The following is a 16,827-nucleotide window of genomic DNA, read 5'->3' on the forward strand; positions in this document are numbered from 1 at the left end:
GTGAACGACTAGAAGCCATGTAGGCCCATCACCCATTATTTATTTAACAAAGACACGACAGATAACCTTAATTACTTTTGCCAGAGTTAAACTTTAACAAGATAAGTAGATAAATAACTATTATAGTTATTTAATCCCTATTTTCATGCCAAATGCCTATAGATAAATGTTTGTTTTGACATATCTTAGATCTGTCAAATTAGTTTTAAATCAATTAATTGTTAATAAATATATCGTAATGTTAAATATAATATGTTTAGACAATATAAAATACAGTAAATATTTAAAAATGTAACATTATTAATATTATGACATGATTTGAAAGGACTGACTATTGAATAATAATTTAAAATACATAATATTTGTGTTTAATGTTTAAAATGATTTGGTTTGTTTATTTATAATTTGAGCTTGATTTTGTGTTGCTATTCTGTCTCTTATTTTAATTTTTCTCAGCGGCCAGATGTCCTGACCACTGGAGCCGGAGTCCCTGTAGGGGACAAGTTAAACTCGATGACGGCGGGTCCACGCGGACCACTGCTGGTTCAGGATGTGGTTTTTACTGATGAAATGGCCCACTTTGACCGAGAACGGATACCAGAGAGGGTCGTACATGCGAAAGGGGCAGGTAAGTTTTTTTAAAATGTTTTTGAAAGTCTCTTATGCTCACAATGGCTGCATTTATTTGCTAAAAAATACTGTAAAATTAATAATATTGCCAAATATTTTTACAGTTGTAATATATATTTAAAATGTAATTTATTTCTGCGATGCAAAGCCTAATTTTCCAGCATCATTGCTGATTTGCTGCTCATCAATGTTAAAAACAGTTGTGCAGCTTAATATTTTTGTGGAAACACATTTTTTGAGGATTTTTTTGATTAATAAAATTAATAAAAAATTCAAAAACAACATTTATATGAAATAAATACTTTGAAATTATAAATGTTTTGTTCACTTGTTCACTTCTGATTTGTTTAATAGATCCTAATATTGGGACACTTCAGACCATGTATTTGAAGGGTATAAACTGCAAACTCAATCTTTGCTCTGTCTCTTCGCAGGAGCGTTTGGTTACTTCGAAGTGACTCATGACATCTCACGTTATTGCAAAGCAAAAGTGTTCGAGCATGTGGGAAAGACAACACCCATTGCCATTCGCTTTTCTACTGTGGGTACGTTTCTGTTTGGGTTTTATAATGTTTCTGGTGGAGTCTGGACTCTATGGATCGATATTTATGTTGGGATTAGAAATAGTGTCGCAAGAGAAGTCACTGCACTCAGGTCTCTGAAACGCAGCCAAATGGTTTTGTAAGAGGGTAAAGAGCATATGCAGAAACAATGTGACGGGAACATACTTTAACCTACGAAAAGCAAAAGTACCAACTTTGCACTTTGATAAATATGTATTTGTTTGTTGACAGCTGGTGAGTCTGGCTCAGCAGATACCGTCCGAGATCCTCGAGGTTTTGCAGTGAAGTTCTACACTGATGAGGGCAACTGGGATCTCACAGGAAACAACACCCCAATTTTCTTTATCAGGGATGCACTTCTGGTGAGAAAGACAGTCTTCACACCATCCATGATGTGATGTGAAGAGCCTCGTCCCAGTATTAACACTACTGTGTGTTGTAGTTTCCATCCTTCATCCACTCTCAGAAGCGGAATCCGCAGACTCACCTGAAGGATCCAGATATGGTTTGGGACTTCTGGGGTTTGCGTCCTGAATCGCTGCACCAGGTATGGCTGCAGAAGACGTCCACTTTTGTGATGTCACATTCCTGTAGAATGTCTTGCTTATGTGGATTTCTGTGTTTTTATGAAGGTGTCTTTCCTGTTCAGCGATCGGGGAATTCCGGATGGCTACCGTCATATGAACGGATATGGTTCGCACACTTTTAAACTGGTCAATGCGGAGGGACAGTCGGTGTACTGCAAGTTCCACTATAAGGTACAGAAGAGACAGAATCACAGCCAATCAAGCAGATAAGATTAATACAAATTTATCATCAAAAATAGTCTAAGTAAATGAATTTCTTGAACTAGTTCAATTAGCAATTTAATATGTAATCAAAAACAATTTACCAATATTTTTTACTTTTGTTCTTGTCTTTCAGACTGATCAGGGCATTAAGAATTTGCCAGTCGAAGAGGCCGATCGTCTGGCTTCCACCGACCCGGATTACTCCATCAGAGACCTCTACAACGCCATCTCCAATGGCAACTTCCCATCCTGGACTTTCTACATCCAAGTCATGACCTTTGAGCAGGCGGAGAACTGGAAGTGGAACCCGTTTGATTTGACTAAGGTATCCACATCCCAGAATGCACCTGAAGACACTACACTAGTGGTCCTCAACATCTTTGACTTCAAGTCTCCCCTTTTGTTCAAAACAGTATTTAAAAGCCCTCCTATTTAGGCGGATTTGTACCTCTGATACTTCTGTTCAGGGCTTGCTGAACTAAAAATCATAAAACTGAACCACCCTAATGTCTGAAATTAGTCACTACACAATTCCCATACTTCCATTTGAATTATTTCAGAGTTTTGATGAAGTATGAATGAGTAGAATGAGTATGTAGGTGTGTCCATCCCAATAAATGGCTTTGTATCTCAGGTGTGGCCCCATAAAGACTTCCCTCTGATTCCTGTGGGACGCCTTGTGTTGAACCGAAACCCTGTGAACTATTTCGCTGAGGTCGAGCAGCTGGCATTTGATCCCAGTAATATGCCACCTGGCATTGAACCCAGCCCTGACAAGATGCTGCAGGTTTGTTTACTGTATCACAAAACCTATTAATCAACCTTTCACAAGTTCGTTTGCCAAGGCTTATGATGAACAAAAGGATGCTTGTTCACTGTTTTATCCTTGTGCAAGACACTTAAGCTCTGCGTACTTGTAATAAGCGTCCTGTATATCTCTTTGGATTAAAGCTTTAGTGACTAATAACCAATTGCAAGAATGGCTAAATACCCTAATTACTCAATTCTCTCACCGCAGGGGCGTCTTTTCTCCTACCCGGACACACATAGGCATCGACTCGGAGCGAATTACCTCCAGCTTCCCGTCAACTGCCCCTACCGCACCCGTGTGGCAAACTACCAGAGAGACGGTCCCATGTGCATGTATGACAACCAGGGTGAGTGACTCACACGCATGAGATGTCAAATACTGGGTTTGATTTGTGTAAGAATTGTCTTAAAAGTGACTCAGATTAACAATGCAACATCTGTCTGGATAGTCTGTTTAGGATATATGACCCAAACACTTGCATTTCATTGGTCATTCCTATCCTGTCCTGTAGGGGGAGCTCCTAACTACTTCCCCAACAGCTTCAGTGCTCCTAATACCCAGCCGTGCTTTGTCGAGACCAAGTGTAAAGTATCTCCTGATGTGGCCCGATACAACAGCGCAGACGATGATAATGTGACCCAGGTGTGTTGGGGAATGTGACTGCATCTGTGTACAGATAATCACAATTATGGTGGGTTGTAACATTTTCCGCTCCGCAGGTGCGCACGTTCTTCACTGAGGTGTTGAACGAAGCCGAACGAGAGCGTCTGTGTCAGAACATGGCTGGTCATATGAAAGGAGCTCAACTGTTTATTCAGGAACGCGCGGTATGGTCTTTTGTTTTTGATCCTTTTGATCATATTTATCTCATACAATCTAATCAAACTTCTCATGAACATTTTTTCAAGAATACTGCCTTCCAAAGGCAAAGCGCAGTAACTACACATTTGGTCAAAATTGGGTTAAGGCTTAAAATGGACTTTGTGACAACTGTTTTGTCTTGTGGCAAAGTCTCCTGGTTCAATTTTGTCCCATTTCAGAGAAACGAGAGTGTTGTTTCAGAGAAATGAGAGTGTTTGACTAGCTTTAAAAAACTTTAAAGGCATTTTTCTCAGTTTCAGTGTTCGTGTAGTTACTGCACTTTGCCTTTGGAGGGCAGAATACATGAACATGCCCGGGAAAAATATTTGATTTCAGATGGATTTTTTTATTTTTCAGGTGCAAAACCTGTTGGCCGTTCACCCCGATTATGGCAATCGCGTTAAATCTCTCCTGGATAAATACAACGCTGAAGGGAAAAAGGTAGAAAACATTCAATCAGTCTCATACACATTCAAGTACACAGAAAAAAATTGGTGTAGAACAGGTTGCTAGTAAATTTTACAATTACTTACAAAGAAATGGCAATTAACACACTAAATGAAACATGAAATTTTGAAGGAAAAAAAAACATAATTAGTATTTTATTGGAAAATGTACTTTGAAATTTTTTTATTTTTAACCGCAAATGTGGTAGTTAAATTTTTCTAATTAATATAGATTTGAGTAAAACAGTAGAAACTGGGTTCGTACAAGGTGCGTGAAGTACTTGAATTTGACTTTTTGAAATTTAAGGCCTTTAAAACCCTTGAAAATAGCAATATTCCTGAAGAGGTACTTGAAAAGTGCTTGAATTATTGAAAGACAATGTATGTATAAAATAAGTGTTTAAATTTTTCAATAAACACTCAAAAAACATTATACCTTATACTACCTTTTTTTAGGTAATGTCATAAAACTAGCAAGCTGAGCCAGTAGTAGTACAAACTAAGAAAAAGAGGTTTTTGCCATTTTTTTTTTTTTTTATTAGTAGATTTTTATCCATATATTTATCTCTAGAAATTAGAATTTTAAAGAGAAAACATTGTTTTAGATCTGATTGAAGTCCTTAAAAATCTTTTCAAGTGCTTGAAAAGTCCTTGAAAGTCCTGGAATTTCATTTTACAGTATTTGTATGAACCCTGTAGAAAAGCATTTTTGTTATTTGATAACTGAATGAAAATAAAAAAACTTTTTATTTCAACACAAATTTATTTTCATTTATTTTAACCTGATAATACAAAATATTAAAAAAGAGGAAAAGCAAATGAGTAAAACTCAACTTGAAATGAAAAATTAATATTATAAAAATGTAAAATATTACAAAAACTATAATGGTATCTCTGTGATACTGAAACATATGCACGCTTCTTTCCGGCAAAAAGTTTGTTTTTATCTCACTTTTTTTTTTTTCTCAGACAAAAAGACACCTTTTTAGTTTTTAGACACCTGACCTGTAGACATTCTGAATTTTAAAGAAAAGAACAGTCAGAATTGTGATATTAAAAAGTCATAATTACCTGCTTTTATTCTGTGGTGGACATAATCTTTATTTTATCATAATTTTTCCGTCTTCTTTGTCTCTCCAGAACACTATTCATGTTTATTCTCGTGGTGGACCGTCCGCTGTGGCCGCAGCTTCTAAGATGTGATTTCAAAGTGCCGTCTCTCTGCACAAACACAAACACATTCATTCTCTTATAGAGTGTGATATAGAGCATTGATGCTTAATTCATTCCTCATGTGCTGTAGAAATACAGATATCATATCTAATATGGCCAATTCTCAACACAAGTGGTATTAGCAAATGCAACACTGATTCCTTAATCATGATCAATGCCGTCAAACCAAATGGAGGCCTTTGATGGACACGCAAGTTTGAGCTAATCCAAACTAAATCAGTATGTTTCTGCATTTTGATTGTGTGTGAAATGTAGAATAGCCCAAAATAATCTGAGAATGAACACAAATGTGTTTAATATTAATACAGCTTGAACCTTTTTTTTCTCCTTTATAGCTACCGTCTAAAGCTGAATTAACCGAAATTAATTTCCGTCCCTTTGCCTTAACTGAATGCAATTCATTCTGATAAAACGAATGTATTCTTTTGACATTTTGTAATGAATAAATCTGAATATTTGATCTCTATGACTGAGTTGTGAATTTATTTGAGAAATTCCTGGTCACTGCCTTTTTCATTTTTATCTTTTTCATTGAAAAAAAAAATGTCTTTTTTGTTTTCCTCATTTTTTAAAAGCCTGAATTTTTAGTAAATCCACTAAATTCATTCATTTTTAAATTTGTCTTCTCGCAAGCTTGACATTTAAAAGCTACGATGGAGCTCAAAGTTTTCCTCCCACAAGAGACTCAAATTATTGGATGTGATTCATATTCTTATTTATCTGTCTATTTGGGATTTCAAACTTGATCTGTTCAAAGAAAGAAAGCATGAGTGAACAACTTAGCCACAGTAGGGGGCGCCATTTTCTTACACCAAATCCAAATATTTAGTAACAAGACACAGTGGAGACCAAAATGCACTTGAAAGATTTTTACAGCTGAAGCTTCCTTAACATTTGAGCTTTGGTGCTCCAGTGAGGATGCAGGTTTGTGGTCCCATCCGCATTGCTATCCTCTAAAAACTCCTCTATGTAGTTTCTATTTTTTAAAGAAAAGAGTCAAGAGCTCTTAAAAAATAGTCAGAAATCTGGTAGCTTAATATTTTTAACCCAGTAAGAAGTTTAAAGTTTAATCATGAATTATTGGTACATTTATATTCATATAGAATTCTTTAATAATAGTCTGTTAAAATTTTAATTATGCGTTTTTTGACAAACCTACAGATTTTGTTCGAAATAGCTCCATGTATAGAAGCAGCACCCTGCCCTCATCTCTCTAGCAACAACCACATAATGAATGACCTCTCTCTCCATCGCTCTCCGTCTCTGACTCCACCCATCTGCCGTGTCGTATAAGTAGCGTCCTGGTCTTTCTCCTCAGTAATTCCTCTTCAGATTCTCCCAGGAGTTTCGACCCCTGACCTCCGAGGATGGATAACGCCACATACAGCTACGTGAATGACTGCACTCCGCTCACTAACTGTAAGTCCGGCCGAAAGGCTGGCGGCTCCACGGTGGTCAACATGAGCCATGCGGGCAAGAAGCCACCAAACGACTACCTGATCTGGTCGCTCTGTAACACTCTTTACGTCAACTTCTGCTGCCTGGGATTCATGGCTCTGATCTACTCCATCAAGGTGAGCTCAACCACCAATGTCTTCTAGTTTTCCTCTCTTTTGCCTTTTTGTGGCTTTCAAACTTCTTCAGAAATGTTCCTGGATGTCACATGATGGACCATCAATGTTCTAAATCGAACCAAACAGGTTTTACAGTCCAATAGAAGCTGATAAGAAAAAAAACATTGTTTACTGGTGCTTTAAAGAACCTAGAAACCAAAAAACACCATCTGAAGAACTAACACAACAACATCAAGAACTTTCTGACCTCCAAAGAACATTAAAGCAACTCAAGAACCCTTTAGAGATGAGCTGCACAGTCTTAAAAATAAAGGTTCCAAAAGAGAGAACCTTTAGTTTTTGATAGTGTGAAGAACATTTTAGTAATCTAAAGAACCTTTTTCCACTATAAAGAAACTTTTGTGCAGTAATTGTTAAAGGTTCTTCATGAAGTTAATGTAGAGAAGGCATGAAGGTTCTTTGCTTTACCTAATGCAAGGAACTCTTGAAGAACCTTGATTTTTCAGGAGTCCATCCAATGTCCGAGACTCATTTTCATTTGCGTCTATTTTCAGGCTCGAGATCAGAAGACCTTGGGCGACATGCGTGCAGCACAGGAATGCTCGGACAAAGCGAAATGGTACAACATTCTGGCATCAGGCTGGAATCTCTTGATTCCTCTGCTGGTGTTGGGTCTTCTGGTCCTGCTCTTGGTTCATCTGGGCAGCTCAGAGGGAACGTTTGATTTCTTTGGCGAAGATGGATTTCAGAGCTTCATGAAGCTCTTCAGCAGGTAGACAGAGCGACTCAAACAACCCCACCACCAAAATCTCCTGCAAAACTTCTGGACTGTTCACCCTCTTTCCACTTTATCAACATGTTATTTTATTTGGCTGTGTGATGAATTTATTATTATTTCGATTTTTTTTTTCATAATAATGTCAATGTACTGTATATTAACTCATGTCTTACCCTACAACTCTATTTTATGAAGTAAATTGGCTCAACTGTATTTAATAAAATATTTAATGTCGTCAATATTTTTCCACATGAGTCTCTTTAAACAGATTTCTGTCACCAATGGGATCAATTAATTGCAGGTTATGTTAGCAATGTTGCCGCGAAATTTCGCAGTCAAAAAGTCTGTTAATAATAGTATATGGATGTGTAAAGCATAGGTTATTTTCATACCAAGCAGATATCTGTTAGTCAGCGCGACGAATTCGCGTGTAGGACTTCGAACAAGAGTGACATTTGCGTGATGAACTTTCGAGAAACGCACACACTTCTATTTAAATGACTGGATTTTGCCCGCGAAATTTCTCAGAGCAACGGTAAATGTGATCGCGCCTTAAGTGAGATTTGATTCACGAACGAATGATTATTTTGACCCAGTTCCTTTTAATTATTCATACGTTGTGCCTATGAGGTAAGATAAAACACTGAGGTAGGTGACGTTAGAACCATAAACAGTACAAAATCTGTGTAATTTTCGTAACAAGATAATCACTTGAAAACTAAATGTTTATTTTATGACGGTAAAAAGGCTTTAATCTTCTTGTCTCTACTGAGAAATCATTTTACTGCTCTCTGGTCAGGCTCATTTTTTTGCACAGTCTTAAACAAGCTTGGCCTGGGTTGGAGACCTGCCTGAATCATGTAAAGCTGGTTTAAGCTATTTTTAAGTTAACTGGTTATGAGAAACAGGTTAACATGACTTCTGTTTTGTGTGGCTTTCTGAGAGCTTGTGTTTCTCCTGTTAGAGGGACTGAAGGGATGCTGTGGTTTAGTTCTCAAGTGTCTCTGTAATGTTCGGCCGTGCCGCCTGTGCTTACAGCGGTGGACCCTCCCAGCTCTACTGGTATTTTTATCATTTAAATGACAGAGCTGTTTGCCAGCCTTCACTCCCCTTCTATTTCAGTCGGTATACAGAGTGGACACAGATGTGGAGGGACTCGATTAAAGAGCACACACACACACACACACACACACACACACACACACACACACACACACACACACACACACACACACACACACGTAGACCTTCTGCCTGTGAGACTAAGTCTATTTTTCATCTGTGTGGATTCTTGCTGATTCTTCATTTGAAGTATCAATTAAATCTCAGATCTTAGATGTTCAGATGCAGATTTAAGATTACATTAAGATTGTTGACAGGGTAATATAATGCCAAATTTAAAAGAACATAATAATAAATATATAAAAAAAAAAAATATATATATATATATATATGCAAATCTGTATCTATATACGTGTGTGTATCTCAGTATAAATTAAAATTAAATACACACACACACACACACACACACATATATATATTTATATATGTGTGTGAATTTAATTTTAATTTATACTGAGATACACACGTATATAGATACAGATTTCTAGAAATATGCAGATGTTTCATAATGCTATTAAACTCGCATGCAAAACAGGATTATATATGCAAACTAAACTTAAAACAAAAGAAAATGTAAAAATATAATGCAATATATATATATAGAGTCAAAAGTTTTTGAACTGCGTTTTTTATCCAAAGTAACATTTTGAAATATTGAAACTAACTGCTTTCTGTTTTAATATATGTGACCCTGGACCACAAAACCAGTCTTAAGTCGCTGGGGTATATTTGTAGCAATAGCCAAAAATACATTTTATGGGTCAAAATTATTGCTTTTTCTTTTATGTCAAAAATCATTAGGAAATTAAGTAAAGATCATGTTACATTAAGATTTTTTGTAAAATTCCTACTGTAAACATATCAAAATGTAATTTTTGATTAGTAATATGCATTGTTAAGAACTTAATTTGGACAACTTTAAAGGTGATTTTCTCAGTATTTTGATTTTTTGCACCCTTATATTCCAGATTTTCAAATAGATGTATCTCGGCCAAATATTGTCCTATCCTAACAAACTATATATCAATAGAAAGCTTATTTATTGAGCTTTCATATGATGTATATATCTCAGTTTTGTAAAATTTTACCTTATGACTGGTTTTGTGGTCCATGGTCACATATGTAATATATTTTATTTATTCCTGTGATCAAAGCTAAATTTTAGGCATCATTACTCTTCAGTTTCACATGATCCTTCAGAAATCATTCTAATATGCTGATTTGCTGTTTAAGAAACATTTATTATTATTATTATTAATATTATTTAAAACAGTTGAGTACATAGATCAGCCAAAGATCAGCATTTATTCTGATCATTATTGTTGAAAACAGCGGAGTATATTTGATTTCAGGTTTCTTTGATTAATAGAAAGATTAGAAGAACAGCATTTATCCGAATATAAATCTTTTGTAACATTATAAATGTCTTTATCATCACTTTTGATCAATTTAAAGCATCCTTGCTAAAAAAAAGTATTAATTTATATATAAAAAATATGTATAAAATACAAACTCCAAGCTTTTGAATGGTATAGTGTATAATGTTACAAAAGTTTTTTTTTTTTTTTTTCAGATAAATGCTGATCTTTGGATCTTTTTTATCAAAGAATCCAGAAAAAAATGACTTAACTGTTTTAAATATTATTAATAATAATAAAAGCAAATCATCATATTAGAATGATTTCTGAAGGATCATGTGACACTGAAGACTGGAGTAATGCTGCTAAAAATTTAGCTTTGCTCACAGAAATAAATTACATTTTAAAATATATTCGAATAGAAAGCAGTTATTTTAAATAGTAAAAAATATTTTTTGCAGTATTTTGAATTCAATAAATGCAGGCTTGGTGAGCAGAAGAGACTTCTTTAAAAAAATGTAAATCTTACTGTTCAAAAACTTTTGACTGGTAGTGTGTATTCTAAAGAATATATATTTTTATTACATTTTTATTTATTTAAACTACTTTTTATATATTTTTTTTTAATTACTTTTTGTCTACATAATATCATCATCATATGTGACCCTGGACCACAAAACCAGTCTTAAGTCGCTGGGGTATATTTGTAGCAATAGCCAAAAATACATTGTATGGGTCAAAATTATTGATTTTTCTTTTATGCCAAAAATCATTAGGAAATTAAGTAAAGATCATGTTCCATGAAGATTTTTTGTAAGATTCCTACTATAAATATATCAAAAAGTAATTTTTGATTAGTAATATGCATTGTTAAGAACTTAATTTGGAGATCTTTAAAGGTGATTTTCTCAGTATTTAGATTTTTTTGCACCCTCAGATTGCAGATTTTCAAATAGATGTATCTCGGCCAAATATTGTCCAATCCTTATAAATCATATATCAATAGAAAGCTTATTTATTGAGCTTTCATATGATGCATACATCTCAGTTTTGTAAAATTTAACCTTATGACTGGTTTTGTGGTCCAGGGTCACATATAATGTTTTTTTCATGTTTTATATTTTGGGGGTTACGCAATATATTAGATATTTAAAACATGTTTGTTGCTGACCTTGCACCTGGACTGATACTCTTGCTCTGTTGGTTCACATGGCCTTCAACATGTTCTTTTGATAAAAAACGGCAAATACACCGAATAATCTCTTTGTGGCTCAATGAAAATATATTTTGGAGAACACCTGCAATAACATCACTGGTGATAAACTGTATAAACTTAGAGTGAGATGGTCATGTCTTTTGCATGGGATCTCTGCTTTGTTGTCTTCACAATATACAGTAACCTGGAACATGCATGCTAATATGTCCAGATCCAAAAACGCATACATTGCTGCTGGTGAGTAGTCATTTCGCAGAACATAAGCATTCATTTAGACACTTTTACTCGAGGCTATTTACAGTGCACTTATTACAGGGACTATCCCCTGCAGCAGCCTCGGGTTAGTTGCTTTACTCAAGGACAGCAGTGAGAACCTCTTGTGGGAAACTCGTATTGTTGTAAAACAGCTTTTCTCGGATTAAGCGACTACAGTTTTTTTTTTTTTTTTTTTTTTTTTGCTGCTGTTTGGTTTTTCTTCATTAGCGTTTCAGTAGAAATTTTCTGCTTTCAAAAGGAGGCAGGAGGGTTTTTAGCTCCCGTGGTTTGGGCACAACCACATTAGGGAGGATCACACACATAAACACCCACAAACTGAAATTACCCGCTGCAGCAGACGTCTATATGCAGCTGATCTGAGAGAACTGAGGGATAATCTTGCCCTTCCGCCTGGTTTGAGGCTCTATAATGATGCTTGGTAGTTTCTGGGTGGCTTTCAGCTCCCACCCAGTTTTAATAACAGGTAGGACATCAGATTGGGTATATTTGTTATCAGTTAGTACAGATCAAGGACTAAAGAGCAGCTCTTTGCTAGCCTACTGGAGAGGTATATTAAAAAGTTCGTCTCAGGTAATATCTGAGGTACTGAAATAGCCTATTTTATGTCCATTCACAGTAATAAAACATTTTAAATCCAACTCGCTTGGTTAAAGCAAAAAAAAAAAAAAAAAAAAAAAAAGGCAAATACATTTGTAAATTCAATATAAATATACTTTACACCTATATTTATATTTCGGCGTCGCCCTCTAGTGGTCAACCAAACGTGCGAATAATTGCCTCAGAGTTAGTTTCTATTTACAAAAAGTTCGTTTTTTTCCCATAGACATGTGCCTGAGAATTGCCTTATGGTTTTCTAAATAGGAATACAGTGTAAATACTGCTCTACATCTCAAAGGACCATAGTATTACCATACGCCATAGTATTTTATAAGCAGCAGATGGCGCTATAGGGTAATTTACAGCAGGTCTCTTGATGCAGATTTTTTTTTATAACGTATGTAAAAGTAATTTGGTATTTAAATGCCTAAATAATATAGATATTCCATAATTAAACCTGAATAAGTTAGACTATAAGTTTCAAGTTTGTCAACAAAAGTCCTACACAGAAAACGTTTCTGTACATAAAGTTGTTTGTACGACTTTATTTAATACTTCTGTACATTTTTATTTAACCATGCAGGTTGCCCAAGAACCAGGGTCATTATAGTTATCTAAACTAAAACTATAAAGAAAACTAGCTGCTTATAATAGGCCTAAATGTTAACTGATTTCTATTGAAACTTACATTTTTCTTATTTTCTTTTCTTATTTTTGTTTATTTCAGCGTTAAGTACTTAAGCATTAAATAGACTAAAACTAATAATTAAAAATAATAATAAAAACTAAATAGACTTATTGAAAAATAATAAAACTGACAAAAACACACAATACAGTTACTACAACTTTGAAATTAAAGTATCAAATATAAAAGCAGCAAATATAAAAATCTAATTTAATTAAAAAATGTTGTATAATAGTATATAAGCAAAAGTTTTTGAGCAGTAAGAGTTTTAATGTTTTTTAAAGAAATATTTTGAAATATTTTTAATATTTAAAATAACTTTAATTTTTAAATATATTTTAAAATATAATTTATACCTATGGTTTTAAAGCTGATTTTTTTAGCATCATTACTCCAGTCATTTTCAGAAATCATTCTGATATTCTGATTGTTGATCAAAATAACAGTAGTATTATTATTATGTTGTAAACCGCTTTTTTATGTCTTTTTTTGATGAATAGAAAGTTCAGAAGAACAGCATTTTTTTTATAGAAATCTTTTGTAGCATTATAAATGTTTTTATCATCAGTTTTGATCAATGTAAAGGATCCTTGCTAAATAAAAGTATTCATTTCTAAAAGAAAAAAAAATTATTTCAGATAAATGCTGATCTTTGGCTCTTTCTATTCTTTATGTACTCAACTGTTTTAAATATTGATAATAATATTAATAAATGTTCACTGAACAGCAAATCAGCATATTAGAATAATTTCTGAAGCATCATGTGACACTGAAGACTGGAGCAATGATGCTGAAAATGTAGCTTTGATCACAGAAATAAATTACATTTTAAAATATATTCAAATAGAAAGCAGTTATTATAAATAGTAAAACTATTTCACAATATGACAGCTTTTGCTGTATTTTAGATCAAATAAGAAGAGACTTCTTTAAAAAAAACATTAAAAATCCTACTGTTCAAAAACTTTTGACTGGTAGTGTATATATTAATTACCCAAACAAGTTTTTATTTTTTCTCAAGGAAGAGTGATTCAGTCAGCTGGTAAGTTGCTAATTCGTAACTGCTGCTTGATCACATGTGTCAACATTCTGACATCACAGATCAGCTGGATTTGATGTGCTTGAGTGAGCGTGTCAGCTGGTGATCTACGACCTCGGCTGACCCCTCCCCCTGCTGGATGTGGTTGGCCAGCTGGTGTCCATGGAGACGCAGCTGTGGAGTGGGTGAGAAAGACTGGAGACCCCAGCACTCATGAGGGATGACATCTGCCCTGTAATTTCACTGTGTTCAATGATCGAGGTATGATTCACATATAAAAGCAGGAGTACAGGAGTACAGTACATTTTGGTTTCCTGTATGATGTGTCATGTTTTTTAGTCATTGTTTGTGAGACTGATTAGATAAGCTATTATGTAGCACATACAGTTGAGGTCAAAAGTTTACATACACCTTGTAGAATCTGCAAAATGTTAATTTTTTAACCAAAATAAGAGGGATCATACAAAATGCATGTTGTTTTTTATTTAGCACTGACATGAATAAGACATTTCATATAAAAGACGTTTACATATAGTCCTCAAGAGAAAATAATAGTTACATTTATAAAAATGATCCTGTTCAAAAGTTTTGATTCTTAATACTGTGTTGTTACCTGAATGATCCACAGCTGTTTTTTTTTTTTTTAGAGTCCTTGTTTGTCCTGAACAGTTAAACTGCCCTCTGTTCTTCAGAAAAATCCTTCAGGTCCCACAAATTTTTTGTTTTTTCAGCATTTTTGTGTATTTTAACCCTTTCCAACAATGACTGTATGATTTTGACATCTATCTTCTCACACTGAGGACAACTGAAAAACCCATATGCAACTATTACAGAAGGTTCAAACGCTCACTGACACTTCAGAAGGAAAAACGATGCATTTAGAGCCGGGGGTGTAAACTTTTGAACAGAATGAAGATGTGTACATTTTTCTTATTTTGCCTAAATGTCATATTTTTTTCATTTTGATACTGCCCTTCAGAAGCTACAGAAGATACTTACATGTTTCCCAGAGGACAAAATCAGTTAATAGAAATGACAATTTATTTTTAATGGCATCCTGAATCAAGGATGTAAACGAGGCAGAGTGTAATGGAGAGTTCACAAAGAAACATTTGTTTGAAAGATGAAGCAATACTAAATCTGACTGCAGCTGCATCACAAATGGTAAGTAAATTATTTCGAAATGCTTTGTCTGGAAATTACCATTTTATTTTGATTATGTTATCAAAACACTCACATGCAATAGTTGTTGCTAATCATATCAAAACTGTTAGCTAATCATAACAGTTGCCGATTACTGACAAGCCTTAAAGGACATGCCCCTTCAAAAACAAGTTGTTTTAGACAGACTGTCAGAATGAGGGTTGAAAATAATGATTAAGTAAACCTCAAGGAACATATTAAAATAGTAAAATCCATGTTAGAAATTTTGAAATCGTAGGCTATTTCATTTTGTTAAAATACAATGCTGTTTGATGTGCATTTCTCCCACCCCCATATTTACAATAGCGCATGACTGATGTGGACTTTTAGTCTCAGACTATTACATTTGGTCCCCCTAGTCTTGACTTACATCCTTGTATGTGCCTATGGAAAACCACATCAGTTGAAAGTAATTGGAGTCAGATGGTCCTTCCTGTTCTTTTCAACTCATATGCTGGTTCTTTTATCTGTCGTGTCTTTTATCATTGTTTGTACAGGTAAGCACATTGTCAATTTTAGGAGAGCTGTGTTTAGTTTGAAGTCAAGCAAATACAATCAGAAACTGGTTTGGGATTAGGACCGGACCTTTGGCTTTGAGAAAAAACAAGATTTCCACAAATAGTAATAGTGTAATACTACAAAGAGGAGCATCTTGAACGCAGCTGTTTGCTGTCTAACAGCGAAGAAGAGCTCTCTGTTATACAGATGTTAAACACACATGAATATTAAGCAGATCACCAGCGAGTCTGTGTTTTCGTATGCAGCACGCGCCATTCCAATGCGCGCGCTCCAGCAGGTGTTTTGGCGGGGAGCCTCGCGCGCAGAGAGGAATTAGCTGAGATGTGGGAGGAGAGCGCGCGGGTCACAGAGCTTTAATTCGGCCTAATTTGCAGGTCAAAGCGAGATGGCACGCTCTTGTCCTTTCTTTTCATCTCTACCGCACGTTTTTCATCTCTCCCGCTCGTTTTCCAGTCGCTTTTGTTCTGCCTATGTGGTCTTGAAAACATTCAGTCCCCTTCCCCTCCCCCGACGGCATTTCTTTCTTTTAGTTGTGCTTGCAAAGGCAATTTGAACAAACCACTAATCCTAGTATTAGGCTAATGTTGACCGTGTTTTGGGCTGCGGACAGTAATGATACTTCAAAATCGCGAGGCTTGGGCTGTTACCTCAGTTAATTAACTTTTTTTTTTTAACTGTTGTTGCCGTTTTGTTGCCAGTTCTGTGAAAATTATCAATAAAATAATTATTTAAAAATGTGCGCTACTAGTCAAATGTTTTTGATGTTTAATGTTTTTTTTAAATACGTCTCCTCTGCTCAACAAGCCTGTATTTCTTTAATCTGAAGTACAGAAAAACAGTAAAACTTCGAAATACTGTTTAAAATAACTGCTTTCTATTTGAATATATTTTAAAATGTAATTTATTCATGTGATTTTAAAGCTACATTTTTAGCATCATTACTCCAGTCACATGATCCTTCAGAAATCATTCTAATAGGAATACTAATACCCTGAGTATATTTATTTTTTGTTTTGTAAAGATTAGAAAGTTCAGAAGAACAGCACTTATCTGAAATAGAAATTTAAATTATCCTTGCTAAATAAAATGATTTTATAATTTCCTTAAAAAAAAAAAAAAAAAAAA

General features: G+C 34.7%; 2 protein-coding genes across 2 annotated transcripts; both read left to right on the forward strand.

Moving 5' to 3' along the window:
• The first annotated feature begins 438 nt into the window (after positions 1-438).
• On the forward strand, positions 439-5,801 carry cat (catalase). The gene is made up of 12 exons (XM_073831444.1): positions 439-628; positions 1,065-1,175; positions 1,425-1,555; positions 1,636-1,740; positions 1,826-1,951; positions 2,118-2,309; positions 2,619-2,771; positions 3,003-3,141; positions 3,307-3,437; positions 3,515-3,622; positions 4,014-4,097; positions 5,243-5,801. Exons 1-12 carry the CDS (start codon positions 514-516, stop codon positions 5,303-5,305), a joined length of 1,458 nt encoding a protein of 485 aa, XP_073687545.1. The 5' UTR covers positions 439-513; the 3' UTR covers positions 5,306-5,801.
• An 871-nt stretch (positions 5,802-6,672) lies between these two features.
• Positions 6,673-7,919, forward strand: ifitm5 (interferon induced transmembrane protein 5). Its single transcript, XM_073832370.1, has 2 exons — positions 6,673-6,909; positions 7,464-7,919. The coding sequence occupies exons 1-2, from the start codon at positions 6,703-6,705 to the stop codon at positions 7,683-7,685; spliced, it is 429 nt and encodes a 142-aa protein (XP_073688471.1). The 5' UTR covers positions 6,673-6,702; the 3' UTR covers positions 7,686-7,919.
• The last annotated feature ends 8,908 nt before the right edge of the window (positions 7,920-16,827 follow it).

This window comes from Garra rufa, chromosome 25 (assembly GCF_049309525.1).
Source record: "Garra rufa chromosome 25, GarRuf1.0, whole genome shotgun sequence".
Classification (NCBI taxonomy): Eukaryota; Metazoa; Chordata; class Actinopteri; order Cypriniformes; family Cyprinidae; genus Garra; species Garra rufa.